General features: G+C 40.7%; 1 protein-coding gene across 1 annotated transcript; it reads right to left on the bottom strand.

The window, feature by feature from the left end:
• Nucleotides 1-17541: 17541 nt before the first annotated feature.
• Nucleotides 17542-20063, bottom strand: LOC138977217 (protocadherin gamma-A7-like). The gene is made up of 2 exons (XM_070350122.1): nucleotides 19717-20063; nucleotides 17542-17735 (listed from the first exon to the last, which is right to left on the bottom strand). The coding sequence occupies exons 1-2, from the start codon at nucleotides 19832-19834 to the stop codon at nucleotides 17542-17544; spliced, it is 312 nt and encodes a 103-aa protein (XP_070206223.1). The 5' UTR covers nucleotides 19835-20063.
• Between the last annotated feature and the right edge of the window lie 1866 nt (nucleotides 20064-21929).

Genomic DNA, 21929 nt, shown 5'->3' with positions numbered 1-21929 from the left:
ATACATCATTTCATTGACGCACGCATGAGTTGCTATGCGGCATTTGTTAATTTTAAATGGGATAAAAAGATCTATCTGCGTTGTCCGTCGACCTCCCCGCCACTACAATAGTCGCAGGGGAGGCGACGTCACATTAGCAGTATTAACTGAGAGAGGAAACAGCTATCCTCTCGTTTATATAATCATGTTTTTATGTTTATTGTGTAATCCGAAAACAGGAGTTTAAAACCATCAGGAAAAAAAAAAAAAACACGCACTCGCCCGCGAGGTGGGGCAATGCCCTTCCCTCCCTGCGAGCTGTGTGTCCCCTTTGTTTAAGTTAATACCGTTGACAAATGACGATCATATATTTATGCTGGCTTTATTTTATTTTGCCCCCCATTTAGGGAGTCCAGAATTACAAGGGACTTGCAGTGATTTTTTAATTGTGAGAATTTCCTCAGACGACAGATCTCTGCTCCCCGCGAGAGCGCTGAGGGCCATGAGATAGGTGTCTGGTTTAGGGACGGACACTTTATTTTTTGTCACAAAACAGTAGGTATCCGTTAATAAGTTGATGAGAGCCTCGGGGCTCTGCTTCTGCCTAGCAGTCACCATAGAGGTGAGGCAGAGCTCCAGGTAGCCTCTCAGGTCTTTTTCTTCTGGTTTTTGGGTTGTTATGAACACAAAGTCTCTGTGACTATCGACTTTTTTTGAGGATTTTTGCTAATTTGCGAAACGAACTAACTTTATGTAGGCCACGACCTCTCAAAGGGGTGAGAACCGTGTCAGTGTATTAACCAATCATATGAACACCTTAATTGCCCGGCACGTGTGCTCTCAAAATCCACTGACCAATAGCCGACGAGAACGACATCACTGCAGGACGGTCAAGTCATGCAATCCAATTGGGCGGTGTTTATGATGCTCCCCGTGTCGACCACTGTTGCGTCTTCAAATGTCCAGTGTCAATTGTATTGGATGATTCTCAACGCCCAATACCAAACGCTTATAACTTTTATCAACGCAACTTTTAACTTGTACAGCCCCACTCCCGTCATCCTCCCGGCCCCACCCCCACACACCCAGCTTTTTCTTAGCGTACAACCACCTCATGTCCCAAATAGAATCTTATTCTGGGGACACAAATAGAAATTTACATACATTCAACTCGTGGTCAAAACAGCGTTTATGCTTGCGGCCATTGTCACCTAGGCGAGACCATGAAATCTTGGCGAAAAATGTTTAATATCTTTATTGTACAAAATAAAACAAACTAACAAAAACCGATTTTATCTCACAGAATATTATCAAGCTGTTCTCGCAACAACAACAACAACAACATCAACAACAACAACAACAACAACAACAACAACAACAACAACAACAACAACAACACCACTTCAGGGAGTTATTCCATGAAAAATGCATGGATGTATAATTTCTATTCGATTTTGTTTTCGCTGTGTACAAAAGGAAACAAACAAACTGACAATAACCGATTTTATCTTACAGAATATGATCATGCTGTTCTGGCAACAATAACAAAAACACTTAACAGAGTTATTCCATAAAATCGCATGGATGTATTATATATTTTCTATTCGAAAAAAACCCACCCGAATGTTATGCTTAAAGTATTCCCATACACGTTTTAGGATTGGACATGAAACGGTTACCGAAGGTGCTTTTCCTCAGGCCCGTACAGACACTTCGGCATGCTTGAATTCTTTGACATTCAACAAGGCTTGAGTCGGTTTCGTGTAATCCCTTTGCCTAATCAGTCAAATTATACACGTCATAAAAAATGTTCCCGGCAGATATCAAACCATACGTGCAGAAGTATCGTCTGTTTCTCACGCGGGCTTAAAGCTTAATTATGATCAAAGCACTCTCTGAATGGTAACATGAAAGCACAGCTGTTTAATATTTTCCCACACACACACTCGCACACGTGCGCACGAGAAAACATAAGACTTTCATAAGTAATGTGATTAATCAACATGAAATAAACTTTTTTGTTGGCTTCTAGCGTGAAAAAGCGCGTGGGTGGCACGAACATTTTCATAATAATAAACATCTGGAATCTAGGGGTCCTTAACGTCCTCACGGGAAATTTTCCTTTTAGGGACGTGAGTTGATGATACGCTAAAAAAAAAAAAAAAAAAAAAAAAAAAAAAAAAAAGAGAGAAAGAAAAGGGCAAGACCAAGCAAGCCCGACCGTGATAGGACTTTTTCGCGACGCGCCGCCCGAATACAAGCGTTCACTGATCATGCCGTTGTCAGCACGCCGCCAGAATCCGTGCGTAAGGTGCGTGAGTCGCTTCGCCTCACACCGCCTTAATAGTAGCGTTGGAAGTGGAAAATACCACGCTGGGGATTTTCCATACGAAAACCCACGTCATAGGTTCAGAGGTCGGCTGCATTACCATACGCGACAAATAACTCCCAGAACAGTTGATTTCATTGGTTAGTTTGGATACTACAGGTCATTGACGGGACCAACCCATGCCTTAGTTTCATATTTAGGATTCCAAAATGTCGCGAGTTGTCAGTGTTGTTGCGAAGCGAAGCGGCGTGCAGAAGGAAGGTAGTGACTGTGTGTGCATGAAACAGTGGTGTTGTGATAGATGGATAAGTGAGTGATGAGGGTGAATGAGTTAGCCAAATCAAGAGCTCGAGGTGTCAATGCTACTTTGGCCAAAACCCAATGCAAGCGGACGGACGCGATTCTGGTGCCGGGAATGTTCCGGCTGTGGCCACATGGCTGTGGCGCTTTGTGTTGAGCCGTGCTTCGAAGTGTGGCACACAAAGAAGGATGTTCTCCGTGCATAAACCGAGTTCTAAACAAGTCATTTATACAAAAACTGTAAATACTGTGACAGCAAGTGTTTCTTTTCTTCTATGGATAAAACCCAACGCAATGGGACTCGATTCTGGTGCCTGGAATGTGGTGTGGCGTTTTGCGTTGAGCTGTGCTCTGTGGCACTGTAAATACTGTGACAGCAAGTGTTTCTTTTCTTCTACATGGATATATTCATCATAGTCATCACCCAGTCATCTCATTGTATCATTCAGGTTAGTAAATTCTTTTTTGAGTATTCACTAACAACATTTTGTGCATATTTTCAAACATGTCTGTAGTATTTATGTGGTGCCTCTGGACTTTTTTTTATTTAAATTGTTGACATTTTCAATAGCATACCACACAAACACAACAAGCCTTTTGACAAATACAAAGTACATTTCTGAAACAATGAAAGATCTTTCTTTAATTGTGTGCAAAAAGTAAGTCTCCACATGTACTAGTTTTTTTACAATATTTTTTTCAAAATACAATATTTTTTTCAAAATTTTCAAATTTTGGTTGTCAGCAGGCTATTTATTGACATTTTCAATAGCATACCACACAAACACAACAAGCCTTTTGACAAATACAAAGTACATTTCTGAAACAATGAAAAATCTTTCTTTAATTGTGTGCAAAAAGTAAATCCCCACATGTACTAGTTTTTTTACAATATTTTTTTCAAAATACAATATTTTTTTCAAAATGTCCCAATTTTGGTTGTCAGCAGGCTATTTATATGCTTTGGCGCATGCGTTCTGAGTGTATAGTCATGTCATAGGGTGGACGTGTTGTAAGAGGAATATTAATAATTTTTTAATAAACATCACCTTTATCACAGACTTATATCCCATTTCGTGACACCTACCACTACTCCACTACATCAAAGGATGTCTGTTGAGATAATCGAATGGTTCAAAACTTTCAAACCTGCGCGCATATTCTAAGCCGACTAACACATAATAGTCAAGGACATCATAAAATGGTTCTCGGTGAAAACTTGACCGAGGGCCATTTTACGACGTCCTTGACCAGATAGTGTTTATGGCCAAACCAAGCACAACCCGAGTGTGTCAAGTATACTCATGTGTGTTGCTTCTTGGACAATGTAAAGAACACCGAAAGTACTTCAATGCCGTTCTCGAGTTACGTTGACTTTTACAAAGGTTGCAGCTGACACGGCTTACGTAATCCGGTTTCCTGGTCATGTGTGTGAAAAATGTGTCCATTAAAAGCATAATCTTTAATTCATATATTATTTCAAAAAAGATGTTAAAACTAAGGACCACCTTTTGTTAAATACTTTAAGAGTGAAACGTAATGTGAAAAATAGAGAAACTGTGGCCTATTATGTGTTTTCGCCGGGAGGTGTCAATTGGCAGGCCAGGCACTTAATCACGCTTGACTCCCCTCCGCTTAAGCGGCAATCGTTTAGCAAGCGCCGGTGTCTGCTTCAAGAAAGCCCTTCACACCCGGATTAAGTGAGGGAACATCGAATAGTGACATTTTTCGATGTGATTTTTCGATTTCATAAACAACAATTTTGAAAAATAATATAAAAGAGATAAATATTTTGCAAATACCGTATCTAGGTGGTCTAAATCAGGCTACCAAAACTGTCTCGTTGTATGCCTTTTTTTTCTTCCAAGTATATACATCTATTGCAACAACAATAAAGAGTTAACAGGCAAGTGATATTTAATTCAGAAATGGAATACGCTTTAATTTAAAACAAAAGCACAACGAACAAGATGTTTTAATTTATTTCGCTCCAAGTCAAAATTTAAGCAAAACATCTAAATAGTTTTAAATGCGCATTTAGTCCGCTGTCGCACGGAGGAATGTAGGATTACCAAAACCGGCAAAATCAAAACTGGGCAAAACTTGATTTAAAAGAACGCCCCCCCCCCCCCCCCCCCCTGTAGAATTTGCACTGCTAGATGCGTTGGCGGCATCCCATCCTGCCTCTCCCAACTTGCCGTATCCCAGTCTGCCTTACCCGATTTGCCGCATCCCGTCCTGCTGCTTTGTGTGTGTTAGTGCGTGTGTATTTGTGTTTGTGAGGCAGGGAAAGAGAGAGAGAGAGAGAGAGAGAGAGAGAGAGAGAGAGAGAGAGAGAGTGACTGAGAGAGAGAGAGAAAGAGAGAGAGAAACTAGAGAGAGAGGGGGGAGAGAGAGAGAAAGAGAGAGAGAGAGGGGGGAGAGAGAGAAAGGGGGAGAGAGAGAAAGAGAGAGAGAAAGAGAGATAGAAAGAGAGAGAGAGAGAGAGAGAGAGAGAGAGACACACACACACACATACACAGAGAAAGAGAGAGAGAGAGAGAGATGTCAACAAAATCAAGGAAAAGAAAAGCCTAACAAAGAATTTCAAGTGGCAGCCCAAATTTTCGACCTGTTCCCAGGCCTTCCTCAGCGGCGTTTAATTCTGCGAGACGCCAATTCATGCATCAAGTACTAAGCAACACAATACCATAGTTAATTCTGTTACGAAACACAAAGCAAATATTTCAAAGATAAAATCTACAAGACTTGACTAAAATTAATGTAAAAAATCAACAAGAAGAAACAGAGGCGAAAACAGTATTTGACTTTCAATGTTTTTGCAGCCACCGAGCTCGAAAGTATTCACTTAGATGCAATTCGAACCATTGTTGGAGCAGTCCGCGGTACAAGCCATCAAAAATTGTACGATGAGTCAGGCTTTATTTCATTACTAGAGAGGCGAAAACGTCATAAATTGATATTATTTCACAAGATCGTTCACCGCAAGGTGCCAAACTACTTATTAGCGATATTGCCACCATTGATATCAACTAATAACCCATATCACCGGCGCAGACCTCTAGACAGGAAAGTTCCATCGTTTAAAACTGAATTATATAGAAACTCATTTCTCCCATCTACTACACAACTCTGGAATTCTTTACCAGACTATATAAAACTTAGTGATTCCCTAAGTGAATTTAAGCACTTTTTGTCAAAAAACGATTTAAGTCCGCCGTGTTATTTTTATTCTGGAGATCGCATGTCACAAATAATTCACTGTAAGCTCAGGTTATATATAAGTGATCTCAATAACGATCTAGTGAGACGTCACGTTGCTACAGATGCATCTTGTGACTGTGGATTCCCGTCCGAATCCGTACAACACTTCATATTCGATTGTCCAAATTATCGCGAAGCACGTCAAAAAACTATACATACCCTCCCTAATCACACAATTCACCTCCCCCACCTTTTAAACGGAGACAGACAGTATTCTTTAGATTTGAACAGGAACATTTTTTCCACCGTACACTCGTTCATTGAACGTTCAGGCCGCTTTGGGTAAGTCAGAATAAATGCTCTACAAGCCGGACAACAACTTAAACTTCTGCACATCTCCTACCCATCCCTCTTCTTTTATTCATCTTCTTTCCCTCCTTCCTTCCTTTACTGTCTTTCTTTATAATCATTATGCAACGTTCATTACGTTATTAATAGATTTGGTTTATTGAGACAAATTTTTCACCCGTTACCGCCTTATGTTGTACTGTCATGCAGGAACACCACTATAAGCTTCTAGCTTGTTGCTGTTTCTGTGAACTTTGTATACATGTCATGATTGTAACCCTTGTTAAAATAAACTTATGTTTAAACCAACAAAAAAAAATGTTTTTGCAGAGAACTTGTTTACGGCAATAGTGGAAACTAACATGTTTTATGAACGTGTTTATGTTTTGCAATCTTGTTTTCTGATTTATCCATCTATATATTTATTTACCTATTTTCACTTTACTTATTTAGTTCCGATCAAATGATCCGCTGCAAGAGCAGTTTGTAAATAAAATCAGCGATACAAAATGCCTCCGTTTCACTTAGATGGCGTATGGAAATAATTAATAACCTTATTTTATGATGGGTGACCTCATTGCAAATTGCTGAAATTTAAAAAACGATATCAAAAATAGAGTTACTAGACGGAGCCCTTCGGGGCGTTTAGTCATGCTTGAGACATATATTCACATGTTTTGATAGAGTATGTCCTTATCTGCGACCAAAAGACAAATTGTTGCTTCAACAGTGCTTTGAGCGGATCATTAAGTATTGCACTTTCGCGTCTAATAACGTACGGTGTCTAAAATTAAATACGGCGAAGTGGTCTGAGCCTACAATGTTTAAATGTGTACACTACATTGGGTGTGCACGTTAAAGATCCCACGATTGACAAAGGGGTCTTTCCTGGCAAAATTGCTTAGGCACAGTTAATAATTGTCTACCTATACCCGTGTGACTTGGAATGAAAGGTAAATATGCGCCGAAATGGCTGCAATCTACTGGCCGTATAAAATTTCATCTCACACGGCATCACTGCAGAGCGCCTAGAACTGTACCCACGGAATATGCGCGATATAAGACTCATTGATTGATTGAAATGTTTGACTGCATAACTTCTAAAAACTAGTTCCATGGTCTCATCCCTCCCCCCATCTACCCCCCCCCCCCCCTTCATCCCCTATTTTGTTTTAAATCTTTTTTCTGTTCTTTTCTTGCTCCTCTTACAGTATCACGGTAAATGTTCCCAAATAGATCCTAGTTACCTCAGAGGACGTTAATCCCCAAAGTCAGCCAGTCAGTCAGTCATTAAAGGCAAAAGCGAGGTAACGCACAACTGGGTCCGACCAGTAAAGCCGTCGCTGCCTGTGTGACAACCACCATAAAAATCTACCACAGCGGGAAACTTTCAATTTAAGTATTTTCAACCATTATGTGCCCGCATTCAACTTTACAATCAAAGAATGTCTGTTGAGATAATCGAATGGATCAAAACTTTGAAACCTGCGCGCATATTCTAAGCCGACTAACACATAATTGTTAAGGACATCATAAAATGGTTCTCGGTGAAAACTTGACCGAGGCCCATTTTACGACGTCCTTGACTCGAGTGTGTGACGTATTCTCATAAATGCGCTGCTTCTTGGGCAAGGTAAAGAACCCCTTCGTTGTGAAGTTACACACGCGCAATGTCGAGACAAATTCATCAAAGACATGAACGCAATCATCCATGGAAAACGCGCTGATCATGCCTTCAATGCCGTTCTCGAGCTACGTTGACTTTTACAAAGGGTACAGCTGACACGGCTTACGTAATCTGGTTTCCTGGTCATTTGTGTAAAAAATCTGTCCGACAAAGAAAACTGCCCAACGAATATAGATAGCTCGGTCGAAAAAAATACTACCAGCAAAATATCTAACCCCCCCCCCCCCCTCCCACCTCCGCCGAAGAAAGAGCACGGGATTCAATACATGATGATAGTTATTAAACACAAAGCAGTTGTTGCTAGGTTCAAGGCAATCACAAGATAGGAAAGCTTTCGAGTCATCGACAATCATTCGGAGGTGTGTTTTGGAACAAATGTTGGAGAAAAGGGTAAATGTCGGCTTCTTTTACAGACACTATCTAGTCTTATGTTTCTTATTTGTTTGACCCTCTTAGGATTATGGAGTTTTATGCACTGCCTTTTATAGTTAACTAAACTTTTGTATTTGAATTAGCCCATTGCAGTTGGTGTAGGCCTTAAGCTTATTTAAATCGCTTGTCCAGTATTTAATTTAGTTCTCAATTTTTGCATGAACTCAAATGTTTAGTGTTCTTAGTATGTCTTGCTAAACTAAGTTCTATTTAATCAGAGTATGTTTGCGTGTGCTTATACTTAGTGATATTGTAAAGCGCATAGTGCTTTTCGTTATGCGCTATAGAAATCTCCTTAATAAATAAATAAATAAATAAATAAATAAATAAATAAATAAATAAATAAATAAATAAATAAATAAATAAATAAATAAATAAATAAATAAATAATAAATAAATAAATAAATAAATAAATAAATAAATAAATAAATAAACATTCAAAACTGTGTAAAATGGTCGAACTGAAGTTTTTGCACAACAAATATGACCATAACAATTATTTCTTAAACTCAAAGTACTGGACAAATTAACCCCTTCGTTGTGAAGTTACACACGCGCAATGTCGAGACAAATTCATCAAAGACATGAACGCAATCATCCATGGAAAACGCGCTGATCATGCCTGTAAGGGCTGTTTTAAAGTCACTGAATGTCTAATGTTGATTGAGGTACATCATGTATGGTAACACTTATCTCCCAATACCCCCTCGGACTGTTCTAGAACCCCTTGCAATGCTTAAAAGATAAACTCCATTTCCTCACTTCATTTTGGCAGTTCAAAACTGTCAAAAACATGATTTCACATTTTGGTCATGCTCGCAATAGTTATCTCCAATCGATGCTTCATAATATTCTGCATGTTTTAGTTCTGCAGTTGCTCATACATCTTTTTATAGACATCTGAAGACGTGTGCTGCTCACATACAGATCAGCATAAATCCATTTACTACTTAGATTGTTTAGTGTCTATAATTATGTTATTTGCTTGTCTGTCTGTCTTGTGCGTACTCCTTCTCAAACATAAACAAACTCGGACATATTCAAAGATAGTCTACATAATTATGATCCAGAGACAGCCAGCATGCCTCTTCCTTGTTCTCCGACAAAAGAAAACTTCCTTGTGGCCTATTGTGTGTTTTCGCCGGTAGGTGTCAATTGGCAGGCCAGGCACTTAATCACGCTTGACTCCCCTCCGCTTAAGCGGCAATCGTTTAGCAAGCCCCGGTGTCTGCTTCAAGAAAACCCTTCACACCCAGATTAGTGAGGGAACATCGAATAGTGACATTTTTTGATGTGATTTTCGATTTCATAAACAACAATTTTGGAAAAAATGATATAAAAGAGATAAATATTTTGCAAATACCGTATCTGGGTGGTCTAAATCAGGTTTCTTGTCAAACGTAAAATGCAGTATAGAAAAAACCCGTTGTGTTGGAATTTAAGACTAAATCAATTTGGGTCTACTTGTAGAAACAGTGTTAATAAATGTTCAACAAATGCTGAAAGAAACAATTGGCAGCACCCTTGAAACGCTTGGCATGTATATTAAATGTTGAATGTATATTGGTTAAGAACAAAAGTAAGGCAATTTCGTTACTTTTGATTTGGACCCCTACCTCAATAGTTCTTTGAATGTTCGCCTTCTTTTATATTTACGGTACCGAGAAGCCTTCAACAGATGTATACATGTATAACTAATTCAATAAGTTTTTCGAAGCATCATATTCTAAACTCTTACGTTAAATGTCTGACCTTTTTGTTTTTGTTTTTATTTGTTTCTGTTGGGTTTCAAACAACATTCTGTGAGATAACCTTTAAGGTCATCGCCGTAACAAGAACACTGTTCTTCCTTTTTAGGCTTTTATAGTCCATACAATATTTGCTGGCTTACACCCGTCAATTTTACGTGTATCAGTTCATGAAATATTTGACGGCTTTTACCCATCTATGTTATCTTTCCCCGGTCAAGGCAATATCTTGAAATGATTGTTGAAACTTCAGAGAACCCTTTGCTTAAAGTTCCAAAGATTGTTTTTGTTTTGGAGCTTTCCATTCTTTTCGATCATGAACAAGGAAATAGCTGAATGAGTATGACGCATTCTCTAAAGCTGTCCTGGGGTACAGAACGGATGTGATCACACACTTATCGCTCGCTTGAGTAATTCTTTAATCACACAAGAAGCTTTTGTGGTGTTTTGTTTTCTTGAAATAGTGACACGTTACCTGGCACACTTAAGCAGGTTTCATGCCCCCCCTCCCTACCCATTGGGAATACTGACCACTTGAACAAATCTGAGTGTGTGGAGTTACGCCCTGGAGTCATACTCGCCGGAGAAAAAAGGGTGAGTTCTTGGCTTTGTGGCGCCAATAACAAGTCATTGATGACGAATTGAGCCATCTGTCAGTAAAACGTAAAAACGGAGGAAGGTCTCTTATTCATATTTGCTTCTTTGGCTACCATAACTGTCTCGTTGTATGCTTTTTTTTTCTTCCAAGTATATACAACTATTGCAACAACAATAAAGAGCTAACAGGCAAGTGATATTTAATTTAGAAATGGAATACTCTTTAATTTAAAACAAAAGCACAACGAACAAGATGTTTTAATTTATTTCGCTCCAAGTCAAAATTTAAGCAAAACATCTAAATAGTTTTAAATGCGCATTTAGTCCGCTGTCGCACGGAGGAATGTAGGATTACCAAAACCGGCAAAATCAAAACTGGGCAAAACTTGATTTAAAAGAACGCCCCCCCCCCCCCCCCACCACCCTGTAGAATTTGCACTGCTAGATGCGTTGGCGGCATCCCATCCTGCCTCTCCCAACTTGCCGTATCCCAGTCTGCCTTACCCTATTTGCCGCATCCCAGCGTGCTGCTTTGTGTGTGTTAGTGCGTGTGTATTTGTGTTTGTGAAGCAGGGAAAGAGAGAGAGAGAGAGAGAGAGAGAGAGAGAGAGAGAGAGAGAAAGAGAGAGAGAGAGAGAAAAGAGAGAGAGAGAAAAGAGAGAGAGAGAAAGACAGAGAGAGACGGGGAGAGAGAGAGAAAAGGGGAGAGAGAGAGAGGGGGAGAGAGAGAGAAAGAGAGAGAGTGAGAGAGAGAAAGAGAGAGAGGGAAAGAGAGAGAGAGAGACACACACACACACACATACACAGAGAAAGAGAGAGAGAGAGAGAGAGAGAGAGATGTCAACAAAATCAAGGAAAAGAAAAGCCTAACAAAGAATTTCAAGTGGCAGCCCAACTTTTCGACCTGTTGCCAGGCCTTCCTCAGCGGCGTTTAATTCTGCGAGACGCCAATTCATGCATCAAGTAGGCCCTACTAAGCAACACAATACCATAGTTAATTCTGTTACGAAACACTAAAGCAAATATTTCAAAGATAAAATCTACAAGACTTGACTAAAATTAATGTAAAAAATCAACAACAAGAAGAAACAGAGGCGAAAACAGTATTTGACTTTCAATGTTTTTGCAGAGAATTTGTTTACGGCAATAGTGAAAACTAACATGTTTTATGAACGTGTTTATGTTTTGCAATCTTGTTTTCTGATTTATCCATCTATATATTTATTTACCTATTTTCACTTTACTTATTTAGTTCCGATCAAATGATCCGCTGCAAGAGCAGTTTGTAAATAAAATCAGCGATACAAAATGCCTCCGTTTCACTTAGATGGCGTATGGAAATAATTAATAACCTATGATGGGTGACCTCATTGCAAATTGCTGACATTTAAAAAACGATATCAAAAATAGAGTTACTAGACGGAGCCCTTCGGGGCGTTTAGTCATGCTTGAGACGTATATTCACATGTTTTGATAGAGTATGTCCTTATCTGCGACCAAAAGACAAATTGTTGCTTCAACAGTGCTTTGAGCGAATCATTAAGTATTGCACTTTCGCGTCTAATAACGTACGGTGTCTAAGATTAAATACGGCGAAGTGGTCTGAGCCTACAATGTTTAAATGTTTTATTGCATAACTTCTAAAAACTAGTTCCATGGTCTCATCCCTCCCCCCATCTACCCCCCCCCCCTCATCCCCTATTTTAAAAAAATAAAAATTCTTTTCTTTTCTTGCTCCTCTTACAGTATCACAGTAAATGTTCCCAAATAGATCCTAGTTACCTAAGAGGACGTTAATCCCCAAAGTCAGCCAGTCAGTCAGTCATTAAAGGCAAAAGCGAGGTAACGCACAACTGGGTCCGACAAGTAAAGCCGTCGCTGCCTGTGTGACAACCACCATAAAAATCTACCACAGCGGGAAACTTTCAAGTTAAGTATTTTCAACCATCATTCAACTTTACAATCAAAGGATGTCTGTTGAGATAATCGAATGGATCAAAACTTTGAAACCTGCGCGCATATTCTAAGCCGACTAACACATAATTGTTAAGGACATCATAAAATGGTTCTCGGTGAAAACTTGACCGAGGGCCATTTTACGACGTCCTTGACTCGAGTGTGCGCTGCTTCCTGGGCAAGGTAAAGAACACCGAAAATACTTCAATGCCGTTCTCGAGCTACGCTGACTTTTACAAAGGGTACAGCTGACACGGCTTACGTAATCTGGTTTCCTGGTCATTTGTGTGAAAAATCTGTCCGACAAAGAAGAAGAAGAAGTGCGCGCAGAGAGAGAGAGAGAGAGAGAGAGAGACAGACAGACAGACAGACAGACAGACAGACAGACAGACAGACAGACAGACAGACAGACAGACAGACAGACTTTCCGCTCTCGTTAAAATGTCAGTCGATACTGGAATGAATGTTGAAACATTGTAAACCTAAAAAAAAAAATAATAATAATATTAAACATTCATACGAGTTACTATCTGTGACAAGGACGCATAAGAAGTATAGCAACTAAATATTAATCCGCTTACCCATTGCTCCTCTTCGCACCTCGGCCTGTGAGTCGTCCTTTTCCTGAGTACTTGCACACAAGTTTTGCGTATGCATACTTCAGTTCGTCTGGAAAAGGCTGTTTTGAATTCTTGTTCGCAAGTTGAACAGCACGACTGTATTTGACCACGTACACCAAATCGTTCTTTCTGGAAAAGTCTGCCAGCCGTTCGGTAAGATCATTCCAACTTCTGAATGTTTTCCCCAACTGTCATTTGTGCCATTTCTCAGCGATTGATCAACGGTGTGGTTATTATGGATGTAGTAAGTGTCGAATTGTGAGAATGCACAGTTCTGTCCGCCAAGTCAGTGGTTTTAAACACTGCGCGTATTTGCACCAAGTAATAACGTGTCACATCAAAATAGTTCTTTACCTGTCAGATAGTTTAGCGCCAGAAACATGAACCAATGATAGCCCATGGATTAGTAAGTCATATGATGTTGGGGCGGGGCCAATGAACTAATGTCAACACAGTAAGTATCAACCAATGTTTGGCTCCGCCCCCACATCACGTGGACTGGGTGGCCGAGTGGTAACGCACTTGCGTTCGGAAGCGAGAGGTTGCGAGTTCGACCCTGGGTCAGGGCGTTAGCAATTTTCTCCCCCCTTTCCTAACCTAGGTGGTGGGTTCAAGTGCTAGTCTTTCGGATGAGACGAAACACCGAGGTCCCTTCGTGTACACTACATTGGGGTGTGCACGTTAAAGATCCCACGATTGACAAAAGGGTCTTTCCTGGCAAAATTGTATAGGCATAGATAAAACAATGTCCACCAAAATACCCGTGTGACTTGGAATAATAGGCCGTGAAAAGTAGGATATGCGCCGAAATGGCTGCGATCTGCTGGTCGATGTGAATGCATGATGTATTGTGTAAAAAATTCCATCTCACACGGCATAAATAGATCCCTGCGCCTTGAGTCCGAGTCTGGAGATACGCGCGCGATAGAAGACTTCATATATATAATCACGTGACCCATAAACCCATCGCCTGTAATTAGTCCCCAATATTGACGGACTGTGTGATGATATCTTCTGCTATGGTCTGTTGAGACAGTGATATCAAAATCAAGACCGGAGGTCGAGATTTTGATATCACTGTCGAAACAGACCAATAGCAGAAGATATCGTCACGCAGTCAGTCAATGTTAGATATATTGCTAATTCTCTGGACATTTTGTATTTACTGTAAAGAAATTACAAAAGTATTTGTCTCAGGTTTGGCTAGCTGTTCCATATCCCTCCCTCTGATTATTATTTCTTTTTGTTCACTCTTTTCTTGTACTTTTCAGTATTTCAAAATGTCTTTTCTTTCAAAAAGTCTTTGGTCACTTGCTCAACTAAATTCTGGGATAATTACATTTTCATATATATTTGTTTGTTTTTAAATGTAGGTGTTTTTGTTTTTGAAGTGGGGAAGCAATAAAGAGGTCGTCGATATCAAAACTGATATCGACGGAAATGTCGTCGATATCACTTTTGCACTGAGCTCAGTTTTGCCCAATTGACCAATGGAAATCCACGTAACATATGAAATAGCAATATATCATACTATTACCGCTTCAGTTCTGAGACATCCTGCTTGCTGGCGCGCGCGCAGAGAAAAAAAATTCCCTCTTTATCTTCACTTCTGATGCTCATCCTATTGTTGTTGGCACTCGGGTTTGTTTGTTTGTTTGTTTGCTTAACGCCCAGCCGACCACGAAGGGCCATATCAGGGCGGTGCTGCTTTTGACATATAACGTGAGCCACACACAAGACAGAAGTCGCAGCACAGGCTTCATGTCTCACCCAGTCACATTATTCGGACACCTGACCAACCAGTCCTAGCACTAACCCCACAATGCCAGACGCCAGGCAGAGCAGCCACTAGATTGCCAATTTTAAAGTCTTAGGTATGACCCGGCCGGGGTTCGAACCCACGACCTCCCAATCACGGGGCGGACGCCTTACCACGAGGATTGGGACTCGGGTAACAGGGAGCGAAGGGCAGTGCCCCACCTAGTGATCGAGTGCCACAACCCAGACTTTTCCCTTTATATATATATAGGTTTTAAACTCCTGCTTCCGGATTATACAAAACACATTAAAACATGTATTAAACAATGGCGACTGCACGTGAGAGGGAACAATAAAGAGACCAAAAAGCAATGTACTCACGTTAAAATGACGAACACGGAACGAATAACAGCGACGTTTCGACCTAAGGGTCTTCTTCAGGCACAAAAACACAAAAATACACACACAAAAAAGAAGAAGAAAGACGATAGAACAAATGAAGAGAAGAATAACTGACAAAACAACTGCACTGCACAAACCAACAAATGACAAAGACTCTCTCCCTCCCTCCTTTGCTCCCTCTCTCTATCCCTCCTTACCTCTCTCTCTCCCTCCCTCCTTTGCTCCCTCTCTCTTTCTCCCTTCCTTCGTACTCCTCTCTCTCTCTCTCCCTCCCTCTTTTGCTCCCCCTCTCTCTCTCCCTTCCTCCGTTCCTCTCTCTCTCTCCCTCCCTCTTTTGCTCCCTCTCTCTCTCTCCCTTCCTCCGTACCTCTCTCTCCCTCCCTCTTTTGCTCCCTCTCTCTCTCCCTCCCTCCTTACCTATCTCTCTCCCTCCCTCCTTTGCTCCCTCTCTGACTCTCTCTCCCTCCCTCCGTACCTCTCTCTCTCTTCCTCCCTCCTTTGCTCCCTCTCTCTCTCCCTCCCTCCTTACCTCTCTCTCTCCCTCCCTCCTTTGCTCACTCTCTCTCTCTCTTCCTCCCTCCGTAACTCTCTCTCTCCCTCCCTTCTTTGCTCCATCTCTCTCTCCCTCCCTCCTTACCTCTCTCTCTCTATCTGCCTCTCCTTTGCTCCCTCTCTCTCTCCCTTCCTCCGTACCTCTCTCTCTCCCTCCCTCCTTTGCTGCCTCTCTCTCCCTTCCTCCGTACCTCTCTCTCTCCCTCCCTTCTTTGCCCCCTCTCTCTGTCTCTCTCCGCCATACCTCTCTCTCTTCCTCCTTTGCTCCCTCTATCTCTCTCTCACTTTCTTTCTCCGTACCTCTCTCTCTCTCCCTCCCTTCATCCGTACCTCTCTCTCTCCTTCTCTTCCTCTGTACCTTTCTCTCTCCCTCCCTTCCTCCGTACCTCTCTCTCTCCCTCCCTTCCTCCGTACCTCTCTCTCTCCCTCCCTCCTTTGCTCCCCCTACGCGGTTCATTCTTCGCAATAAGTCAAGTCAAGTCAATATTTATTTAAAAAAAACCCTAGGGTTACATGAATAAAATAAATAAAAATTGCAATAAACACGACAAAAAAGATGTAATAATGAGACACAACACTTCGAATTAACCTAAAATAAATCTCATAACAAAATAATTGTAATCATTTTTTTTTTTTTTTACAGGAATGTATATGTTTCTGTGTTTGTTTTTGTTTTAATACAAAAAAAAACCGTGATCAAATAATCAGAACTCTTTCAAAATACTCTTTATAAAATATATTAAATGCAATAACTTTTTTTTTTTTAATTCAAATAAATGTTTTAGTTTAACTGCATTTGAATAGAAACTGAATTCTGATGAAAGCAGTTACTGTAAAGTCATTTGAAGTCACATGATAAAATTCACATGGTTTAGTTGAGCAGACCAAAAAGTGCAGAGCTAAAATATGTGTATGAATCTGTGTGAAAATCCAGTCCGTTTGTCCACAGGGATGCTAGGAAGCAGTCAAATGGGGTCGCTCAATCTGCTCAAATCCAGTCAAATGGGGTCGCACGGGCCGACAAATGGGGACGTCCCCGTTTGTCGGAAGCGTCCCCATTTGACTGCTCTCCAGTGACAATCGTCCCCATTTGTCGGTAAAACCACCTACACACACACACACACACACACACACACACACACACACACACACACACATACACACACACACACATACACCACCCCCTCGTCTCGATTCCCCCTCTATGTTAAAACATTTAGTCAAAACTTGACTAAATGTAAAAACATCACAAACACCATTTTGTCTCAAGCTCTTGAATTGTATTGAATGTTTATTGCAAAGTTAAATAGTAAGAGTGTCATTGTTTCCGCAGACCATAAGATTCAACAAAATGGGAGAACTAAATTACCTTTCAGAGTTGTTGTTTTTTTAGTTGTTTTTTTGAGAAAAAAAAAAGTGTTAGAGTCGGCGGGAAAAAATAGGGTCGGTCGGCTTACCCTAAACCAACATTTGTTGTGTGTGCCGAAGGCCAACACAGTTGTTCTGAGTTGTCGGATGCCTATCAGCAAAGATAGTGCCAGAAAAAGACCTACAACAACCAAACTACACCCAGAGGTAGACTCTCATAATGACACATACAAAGTTGAAACACAACGACACCAACACATCTTAAACCAGTCTTACCTGCTCGCGGTCAATCATGGCGTTCGTAAAAATGGCGCCCGTCCTGCTGTTGATGCTGAAGATGGAGGTGATCCTCAGGCCGTCCGCTGACAAGATCTGGAACTGCAGCTTGTCCGCCTCACCACTGGTCATCCCTTGTGTGATGTTGCTCGCCTGTTTCACGTTGCCCACGGGGGTACCTGTTAAGTGGACACGAACATTAATAATTGTCAGCGTTTCACGCGCTTTTCTTCCAAAGAGTGTAAGCAGATGGGTGGGTATATGCCGGAAATCCGGATTCGATTATGGCCTTTTTTTTTAACATTTAGTCAAGTTTTGACTAAATGTTTTAACATAGAGGGGGAATCGAGACGAGGGTCGTAGTGTATGTGTGTGTGTGTGTGTGTGTGTGTGTCTGTGTGTGTCTGTGCGTGTCTGTGCGTGTGTGTGTGTGTAGAGCGATTCAGACTAAACTACTGGACCGATCTTTATGTAATTTGACATGAGAGTTTCTGGGTATGATATCCCCGGACGTTTTTTCATTTTTTCAATAAATACCTTTGATGACGTCATATCCGGCTTTTTGTAAAAGTTGAGGCGGCACTGTCACACCCTCATTTTTTAATCACATTGATTGAAATTTTGGCAAAGCAATTTTCGACGAAGGTCGGACTTCGGTATTGCATTTCAGCTTGGTGGCTTAAATAATAATTAATGAGTTTGGTCATTAAAAATCGGAAACTTGTAATTAAAAATATTTTTTTATTAATCGATCCAAAAACAATTTCATCTTATTCTGCGTCATTTTTTGATTCTAAAAACATATAGATATGTTATATTCGGATTAAAAACAAGCTCTGAAAATTAAAAATATAAAAATTATGATTAAAATTAAATTTCCGAAATCGTTTTAAAAACTATTTCATCTTATTCCTTGTCGGTTCCTGATTCCAAAAACATATAGATATGATATGTTTGGATTAAAAACACGCTCAGAAAGTTAAAACGAAGAGTCTTTCGGATGAGACGAAAAACCGAGGTCCCTTCGTGTACACTACATTGGGGTGTGCACGTTAAAGATCCCACGTTTGACAAAAGGGTCTTTCCTGGCAAAATTATATAGGCATAGATAAAAATGTCCACCAAAATACCCGTGTGACTTGGAATAATAGGCCGTGAAAAGTAGGATATGCGCCGAAATGGCTGCGATCTGCTGGCCGATGTGAATGCGTGATGTATTGTGTAAAAAAATTCCATCTCACACGGCATAAATAAATCCCTGCGCCTTGAATATGTGCGCGAAATAAATTGCATAAAATAAAAATAAATATAAAAATAAAAAAAATAAATCCCTGCGCTTAGAACTGTACCCACGGAATACGCGCGATAAAAGCCTCATATTGATTGATTGATTGAGGTACAAAAAAGCGTGCTATGAAGCACAGTGCAACCGCTACCGCGCCAAACAGGCTCGTCACTTTCACTGCCTTTTGCACTAGCGGCGGACTACGTTCAATTTCATTCTGTGAGTTCCACAGCTTGACTAAATGTAGTAATTTCGCCTTACGCGACTTGTTTTTGTGTTCGGTTGAGGTTCAGGAGTCATGACGTTTTTCAGTCCCAGGTAAACAGATAGCGAACTGCTAACGTTCCAAAATAAAAATAACGTATAGAAGTTTGTGGAACGTTACGTTTTGTGATATACACCTGTGCTCATTATCATTCTCATTTGCATGTTATTCATTCTTTTTAAAAAAAATTTTTACACGTTTTTATTTCTTTTTGGTACTGTTATTCATTCTTTGTTGTTGTTATTGTTATTGTTGTTGTGAATGTGTTTCGTTTTGTCGGTGTTAAAACGTAAAAAAAACCTGTTTCTTTTTTGGTCAAAAGCTCTGAAAGAGAACAACAACTTGATAATTCGCCTGATTGAGGGAAGTCGCTATATGCGTTTTACTTGTTCAATTGATCAATTAAGACTATTCAGTTTACTTCTCATTTGATAATCAAGAAAGTTTCTCGTCAGTATATATATATATATCCAAAACCTAAACCCTCATATGATATCATGAAAAAAGTGACATCCTACCTACCAGACTCTGAATATCAAAATCTTCACATTTTCACAGTCATGCATGCATCATAAATCCCTTCAAAGGTTGATAATTGCACAGTACTGACCTGAAGGCAGCTCTTCGGACACGTGAAACACGATGGCCGCGGACTGTGCCGAGGTGACCCACATCACCAGTAACGACAGCAGGAAGACTCCCATCCGCGTACAGTTTCTCGACTTCATGGCTCAGCTATATTCTTCTTCTTCACTTCGAAAAGGACCTGCCTCGGCAGGGTTACTTCTTGTTCTAGCACTAAACTGATTTGCTGTTGTTGTTGTTGCTGTTGTTTTGTTGTTGTTAGCCTACTGCCCAACTCTTCCACACACGTAGCCTACTACTGTGTGCATGATTTTAAGAAGTCTTGGGTATCAGTCACTGATGCTGGTTCAGGCGCCATGCTGTTACTCTGGTATTCAGTGATCTGTAACAAACAGAAAAACAACACTTTCGTTAAAACAGTTGTCAAAAGAAGGTATTTTAACATATCTCGTGACAAATACAAAAGACTGAAAAGCTTCACATGCGATAGCTGTTCATTTTAGGCAAGTGTAAAATGGCTGCACAACTAATGTTTTCAGCCACAACACATAATTCTAAATGATACAGATTTGGCGCAGGGCGGAATCAAGTAAACTTGATACGACGAGTAGGCTGAAAAGTACAGTTAATGTTGCCGTATGTTAAAGACCGAATGCACGTCTCACACAACAATCTTAAACCTCCCTTATTCTGGAATTGAGAACGATCAACTTTTCACAGCTACGACCCTTCTGAACATTACCGATAAAGTAATCACCTCCAACCTTTGAAGCTTGCTAAAACTTTTTGTTTTGTTTGTCAAAACAATAATCTTCCATGCACTGCCTCTTAATACATACTACGAGTCGCACAGTCCCAGGCATCACAGAATACCTGCTTTGATACTGTTCCTCACAGCTTTGAATAACAATTTGTTTGTTTGTTTGCTTAACGCCCAGCCGACCACGAAGGGCCATATCAGGGCGGTGCTGCTTTGACATATAACGTGCGCCACACACAAGACAGAAGTCGCAGCACAGGCTTCATGTCTCACCCAGTCACATTATTCTGACACCGGACCAACCAGTCCTAGCACTAACCCCATAATGCCAGATGCCAGGCGGAGCAGCCACTAGATTGCCAATTTCAGTTAAAGTCTTAGGTATGACCCGGCCGGGGTTCGAACCCACGACCTCCCGATCACGGGGCGGACGCCAACCGTGCCGGTTTTGAAAAACAATGAAACTCCAGAACTACAACAGCTGTATTGAAACACTCTGCTGGCAAAACTCTGCCTCAATACGCTCACAATTTGCCAGAATCTTCACGTCACTGTATGTTACAAAACTCAACTGAAGATATTCCTCTACCAAGTCATTTCATCGCTATCTGTACTGTCTCTGACTCTGAATCATTGCAGCAACTGTTTTATGCAACTCTCAGTTGATGACACATTAATTTTCTTGCTTTGTATCTGCGCCGAATTGTCCAGGGCGAGCACAGCAATTATATGTTACAACACTCAGCTGAAAACCATCTGCCTCAAAGTAATTTTATCACAGCCTATAAGATGTTCTGATATTTCTTCTAGGTTCTGGGGATCATCCAGACAAATCTACTTCCACCTCCAGTGATCCAAAACACGTCTGATCTTGAAGTCAACCCGAAGGCATGTGGCTATCGAAGATGAACATCTTTATTTCTTGAAGAAGATGCTACCAATATGACGTCTGTCCATTGTCCCAGACAGTCATCAAAGGACGTCTTTGTCTTAGAAATCACGTGGGTGGCTTCTAAACAAACCCAGGTATCCGCCAACCTCGCAGCTGTTGCAACAGAGATGTCATCTTTCGCCTTCCATAGTGCGTGCATACGCAACGATGTAGCCATGATGCAAAATACTGCGTCAGAATATTCAACATGAATATGCAAATACTCAAACATTGCGTCAAATATTCAGCACACACGTGTACCCTTCAACAACACTGCAGCGAGTATTCAACATGAACACGCTTACACGAAAACATTGCGACAAACAGTCCGAATGAGTTGGTACACATAGAAACAATGAAGCAAATAGTCCGCGCGGAATGTCACACACAGAGAAAAAAGGTCGCAAACACAAAACATGAATGGCGGCAGTAACCAGTGTTGCCTGGTTTTAATATGAGCACACGCAACAGTCCACAACGCAGACATAAACACAACACGTTGTTAAGGTTTTCCCCCTATTATTGTTTTAGTTAATCCCCGAGTGGA

Source organism: Littorina saxatilis, linkage group LG9 (assembly GCF_037325665.1).
Source record: "Littorina saxatilis isolate snail1 linkage group LG9, US_GU_Lsax_2.0, whole genome shotgun sequence".
NCBI lineage: Eukaryota > Metazoa > Mollusca > Gastropoda > Littorinimorpha > Littorinidae > Littorina > Littorina saxatilis.
This window is presented reverse-complemented; position numbering and strand designations above follow the sequence as displayed.